We start from the raw sequence: 6392 nt of genomic DNA, 5'->3' as shown, positions 1-6392 counted from the left end.
TTAAATGAATTCACCTCTGACACCGTTTGAGATAAAGGTATCAAAAGAACTGTAAAATATTCAGAATATTATTCCCTATAATGCACAAGGCTTGGTTTTCAATTATTATAATTTTTTTTTACAGTACTGAACTCATTTATATCCATGAAACTTGAAAACCATTTATGCTAAAGTTATCACCCCAACTGTATATTTTCAGTTCATTAATCTGATGATTAGTACTGAACATTTGAAGTGAAATTTTTTACCCAGTCGTGAAACCCATTTCAATACATTAAAATGGAACACCTTACATACATGCATACACATAAACACACACACACACACTCACACACAACACACAACACACACATACACACAACACACACACACATACACACAACACACACATACACACAACACACACACACACACACACACACACACACACAACACACACATACACACAACACACACCCACACACATATATATTACAGCTGGTTTGATACCCTTATCTCAAACAGTGTCAGAGTTTATTTTATTTAAGTGGGTACAGTATATAAAACATTTGAAAAATATGGATTATAGGGAATAACATTCCGAATATTTTACAGTTGGTTTGATACCTTTAGATCAAATGGTGTTGTAGTTCAATATATTTGTATTGTTGCATACATTAAAAGTTATACAATTATCATAAAACACATAAAATGGCAATTAAAAAAAAACGGATCTTTGTGGAATAACAGGGATGTGTTCTGAACATTTTAATATAGTTTTTTTATTATAATGTCACGTAGTTAAATTGTTTAATTAATTTAAATGGTAATTTTACCCCCCCCCCCCCATTTCTTGTTAATCATGAAACACACTCCTCCACCTTTGGATTTACTGGCCTCAGCTGTTCTGTCCAAAATATTTTTTTATTAGAATGTTTTTAGGGGCCAAGCACCGAAGGTGCGTGGGCACCTATTGAAAGTGAAAAGTGACGTGACATTCAGCCAAGCATGGTGACCCATACTCAGAATTTGTGCTCTGCATTTAACCCATCCGAAGTGCACACACACAGAGCAGTGAACACACACACACTGTGAACACACACCCGGAGCAGTGGGCAGCCATTTATGCTGCGGCGCCCGGGGAGCAGTTGGGGGTTCAATGCCTTGCTCAAGGGCACCTAAGTCATGGTATTGAAGGTGGAGAGAGAACTGTACATGCACTCCCCCCACCCACAATTCCTGCCAGCCTGAGACTCAAACTCACAACCCTTCGATTGGGAGTCCGACTCTCTAACCATTAGGCCACGACTTCCCACAATGTATCCGTTAGGATTCTTTTTATTCTTCCTCTTCCGCCGCAAGTCTATGGCAGCCCATAAAACCGATTGCGGGAAAGTTCCAAGGGACAGGGGGACAGTCCAAACATTACAGTTTTTCCCAATTGCTAAAACACTAAACCCTATTGTCTGAACCAAATGCTCAGTTGCCTGAACCCACTGATTGAATCAATCACTCCTTTGGCAAAACCATAAGCACTTTTCACCTGTTTAGACACAACTTGCCAACACATTTTCATTGTGATGCACCCGTGCTGTATAATGGTGAGCACAGGTGACAAAAGTCAAACACAAATAAAGCACAGATGTCACCATTTGAACACAACAACTCAAAATTGATCACACTTGTGGCTAATGATGTGAGGGAACATATACAGTGAACCAGTTCAGAGAGCACTGGTTTGTGAGGCCCTACAATGGATAGAAATCTGAGAGGAAGAGTTCGTGTGAGAGGAGGTCGAGGTGGTCGAGGTGGTCAGCGAAGACAAAGAACAGTAATATCTGATGAATTCAGAGCTACTGTGATTGACCATGTTCTTGCCCATGGTATGAGCATATGGGAGGCTGGACAAAGGGCACATCCAAACATCAGTAGATTCACGGTGTTCACCATAATCCGAAGATTTAGAGAACAGGTAATTACCTTTTTTTGACATTATAGAACAGTATGTAAATGTTGACAGCAATTACTGTATGACATACTATATATTGTACCACAGTATACTGTAAGTAAATATGTTTCAGTACATCACTGTACCAATATACTGTAATATTGTAATGGAGGGTTGGTCTAACTGTTTGTATGCCTAGTATTCCATGTACATTTTATGTAACTCCATGTTCTCTTTTTGTAGAATTGAAAGACTGTCACATGGGGGTGGGAGGACAGGTGTGTTCTCCCGACACCAAGAGACCCTAATTGTTGATATGGTCCGTGAGAACAATGCCATTAAACTGAGTGAAATTCAGCAGAAGATCATTGAGCACCATGTAAATTTTGAGGGTATCAACAGTGTCAGCCTCTCTGCTGTTGATCGTGTCCTCAATCGCAGCAGACTGCGCATGAAACAGCTATACAGAGTACCCTTTGCCAGGGGTTTTTTCCCCCGTTGCCTGGCCAGACAAAATGTGGCCTGTGATGTGGATGAAGTGCTGTGGCCTGACCCAGTAAGGAGACATGATGCTGTGGCTGAGTAATGCACTTGTTTGTATATTTTTGTACTTTATTTTTACATGGGGTTACTGTACACAAGTGGCAAACGCATAAGATTTCTGTTTTGTCTTTTTGTACAAGTGCTAAATGCACAGGTTTTTTTTGTTTTGCAACATGCGTTTAGCCTACAGTGAACAATAAACATTCATTTCTCCAGCTTCATGTCCTGAGAATTGTGTTTTCTATTTTTCTACGTAGTGTTTAGTGACTGTTCAGTAGTGTCTTTCATTTTGATTGACTCGGGGCACGATTTGACAACATAGTTCAGTTTTGAGCACAGATTGAACTGTTTTGAGGTGAAAGTTTGGGTTTACAAGAAGAGTCTGAGGTTTTGTGAATGTAGCTTGAAAATTGGGTTTTGTGTTCACAGTTTAGAGAAAAGAAGAGCAGCTTTCAAGAAATGTGTCTTAACAATCGAGAAAAACTGTAACTATAGCAAATTTGAAGTCTCTAACTCCAACTCTCTAGCGCCACCACTTGTCCAAACTTTTAATATTTTTATGCTAATAACTTTTGAACCGTAAGCCAGGAAATGAAAATTCTTTTTTCCTCTGATTCCTTGGCTCATGCCAAGTCGAATGAACTCCAAATTTAAAAAATCGCAAGGTTTAGTTTTTTCGCTATTTTCAATTTAAAAAAAAAACTACTTTTTCGAACTCGTCCTAGACGGTTAGTCCGATTTTCACGAAAATTAGCTCAGATCATCTTCAGACCATACTGGCAAAAAGTTATGTAATTCAAGTTGATTCGTCCAACCGTTCTTGAATGACACGTGAACAAATTTGACGAAAAGCACGCAAAAATGCACGTGAGGCTATATCTCGGCAACGATTTGGCATATTGAGGCCAAACTTGGTGTGTGTTATAATAAGCATAGCCTGAGACTACCTGCAGTGTTTCGACACAGCGCCACTTAGTGGTCAGGAGATATGAAAAATGCATATTTTGGTTTATAACTCCTGAATGGTTTGGCCAAAAATCACACAACTGGTCTTTTTAGATTCAGTGAGCCATGTCGAGTCGAATGTTATCCAATTTTCCCTTGTCAGCCATTTTAGGCATCGGCCATTTTGAATTATGTTTTAAAATGCTGTATTTTTTGAATGCATTATCGTATCGTTATGAAAATAATTACAAAAATCTTAGGCTCCATGCCCTGAAGGTACTCAAAAAGTTTGGTGGTTTTGACCTTGTGGTCAAAAGTTATAATGAAATATCACAAAAATGCTAATAACTTTTGAATAAATTAGACAATTGAAATGAAAATGGTCTCCCTAAATCCTGTGGGTCATGCCGAGAACATCGATAACTATTATGCAAAAATTGGCCATACTTCCTGTCCGCCATTTTGATAAAGTTGAAAACTTACTTTTTCGAACTCCTCCTAGACCGTTACTCCGATTTTCACCAAATTTGAAGTGGATCATGTTCAGACCATGCTGGCAAAAAGTTATGGATTTCGTGTCGATATACGAAACGGTTTTCATTTAGCGCATCAACGAATTTGCTGGAAGGGTGCCAAAATCCATTTGAGGCTGTATCTCTGCAAAGCTTTGACATATTTGCACCAAACTTTGTATGTGTCATCGCCACCTCACACTGACCATGTCACATAAATTTGGTAACAGCGCCACCTATTGGTCAAGAGTAATAAACCATTCATTAACGGTTAATAATTAGACATATTAAAATACTAATAACTTTTTATTGCATTAGCCTATTGCAATGGAACTGGTCTCAAAATATTCCCTGACTAATGCCGATAACATAGATACCTAATATGCCAGAGTAAGCTGAACTTCCTGTCCGCAATTTTGATTTATGTTGAAAACCTACTTTTGCTAACTCCTCATCAACTGTTTGTCCGATTTTCACCAAAATTTAATCAGATGATCTTTAGACTGTGCTGACAAAATATTATGGATTTCGTGTCGATAGACAAAACCATATTTGCATACCACAGCGACGAATTTGAGCCATGATGCCAAAATGACACTTCAAGTTGTATCTTTGCATTGCTTTGGCATATTGACACCAAACTTTTTGTGTGTTATTGTCACCTCACACAGAACACACCAAAATGATTTGGTTACATCGCCCCCTGTTGGTCAAAAGTGATAGGCCATTTTTTATAATATTACTAGTGGCTGTATTTATGATTTTTCAGCCTTTTCAATTACAATCATCTTAAAATTGCTGTAATTGCTCATTGTTGCATTTGGTGTGATTATCCATGTCATGCTTTTAAGCTACTACTAAATATTGTAGAAACGTAATTTTCTTTAAAGTTGCTTTGCAATAATTTGTATCGGAAAAAGTGCAATACAAATTGAATTTCCAATACTGCAAAATGTAATGAGATGAAAGAAATCACAAGCATTCTTACAACCCTTTTTGATAACATTTTATCACTTAAGCCTACAGTAGAATTTAAGCATCATACTCATGCTTGATTGTTTACCGCCATAAACGTTACCGTCATGACAAAACCTCCTTTTGGAGTCAAAATGAGTAAATTTAATGAAGGAAGAGCCATGTAACAGAAAGACCCATACAAGCTGAAACAGGACATCCTTTTTCCCAAAACATTGATGCAGAAATGGGAGAGAACATGTAGTATTTCATATTTAACACGTCCTGGTAGGAAAATCTATTATGTTAAACATTCAAAATCTTTTTGACGGTGAAGACGATGTCCTTTATTTGCGGTAAGGTATTGTCCTCCAAATGCTTGGAGTATGGCATTGGAATATCTACACCCGTGACTCGGACTGCAGGGGCGTTAAGGTAACTGAAACCGGGACCTTGAATAAAAAAAAAGGGAAAAAAAAGAAATTATGAATCCATATACAAAGGAGAAAACAACGATGGGTATTCTTGGAATGACACACTCCCTAATTTTTATGAAAGTACATAAGTAAAATGAATCCTCCAATACAATGAGGTCATGCAACAAAAATACAGCATACTGATGTTTAAATATGTTTCATACTAAAAAACTAAGCAGTGTACACTACATGCTGTTCAGATTTAAAAAAAATAAATTAAAAAAAGTGACATGACATTCAGCCAAGTATGGTGACCCATACTCAGAATTCGTGCTCTGCATTTAACCCATCCAAAGTGCACACACACAAACTGTGAACACACCCCCGGAGCAGTGGGCAGCCATTTATGCCACAGCGCCTGGGGAGCAGTTAGGGGTTCAGTGCCTTGCTCAAGGACACCTCAGTAGTGGTATTGCTGGCCCAGGACTCAAACCCACAACCCTATGGTTAGGAGTCAAACTCTCTAACCACTAGGCCACGACTTCCCTATTAGTGTACAGTATGCTAGTGTTCCATTCTGAACTGCAATTGACTTAAAATAAGCATTTTTGTAATATTGATTGATAAATAAATAACAAAAAAAGACATTTCAAAAATATATTTAAAAAAATACCCTCCATAATTCGGGCAAGAATCTCTCCCCCGACTCCAGACTGAGGCCAGCCGCCCTCCACAGTGATGAGATGTTTTGTTTTCATTACGCTTGTTTCAATGGCTTCCATGTCCATAGGCCGGATTGTGCGCAGGTTGATCACCTACAGAAGAAAACACAGACGGGTCAAAATTTAAAGATTTAATTAAAAAATCGTCTTAGTTCTTTCAATAAGTATATATAAATCGTGTTAAATGTGAGAGTAAATGTAAATGTCTCAAATTTTTGGAGAATTTCTTTCACTGCAGTTTAAATAAACACAAAACTGGTTCATTCATTTACAATGAATTAAAGCAGCTCTTTTGAATCCTTTAAAATGTGTATCAAGTGTCTATTTTACCCGAACTGGAAATGGCACTTAAAACAATTTCAACATGAAAAAA

At 37.8% G+C, this 6392-nt stretch overlaps 1 protein-coding gene across 4 annotated transcripts in view; it reads right to left on the bottom strand.

Moving 5' to 3' along the window:
* The window catches only part of LOC132159641 (pyruvate dehydrogenase E1 component subunit beta, mitochondrial-like), a 77273-nt gene that overhangs the window by 48108 nt on the left and 22773 nt on the right, over window positions 1-6392 (bottom strand). For 2 of the 4 annotated variants that reach the window (XM_059569213.1, XM_059569212.1), the window contains exons 9-10: window positions 5971-6112; window positions 4921-5333 (exon numbers count right to left, since the gene is read on the bottom strand). In XM_059569213.1, the coding sequence (XP_059425196.1) occupies window positions 5188-5333; window positions 5971-6112 (288 nt within the window). In that variant the 3' untranslated portion in view covers window positions 4921-5187. Of the gene's footprint in view, window positions 1-4920; window positions 5334-5970; window positions 6113-6392 lie in introns of those variants that run through there. The other 2 variants (XM_059569211.1, XM_059569214.1) reach the window with 2 other exon arrangements.

Source organism: Carassius carassius, chromosome 16 (genome assembly GCF_963082965.1).
Source record: "Carassius carassius chromosome 16, fCarCar2.1, whole genome shotgun sequence".
In the NCBI taxonomy this organism is placed as follows: domain Eukaryota; kingdom Metazoa; phylum Chordata; class Actinopteri; order Cypriniformes; family Cyprinidae; genus Carassius; species Carassius carassius.
This window is presented reverse-complemented; position numbering and strand designations above follow the sequence as displayed.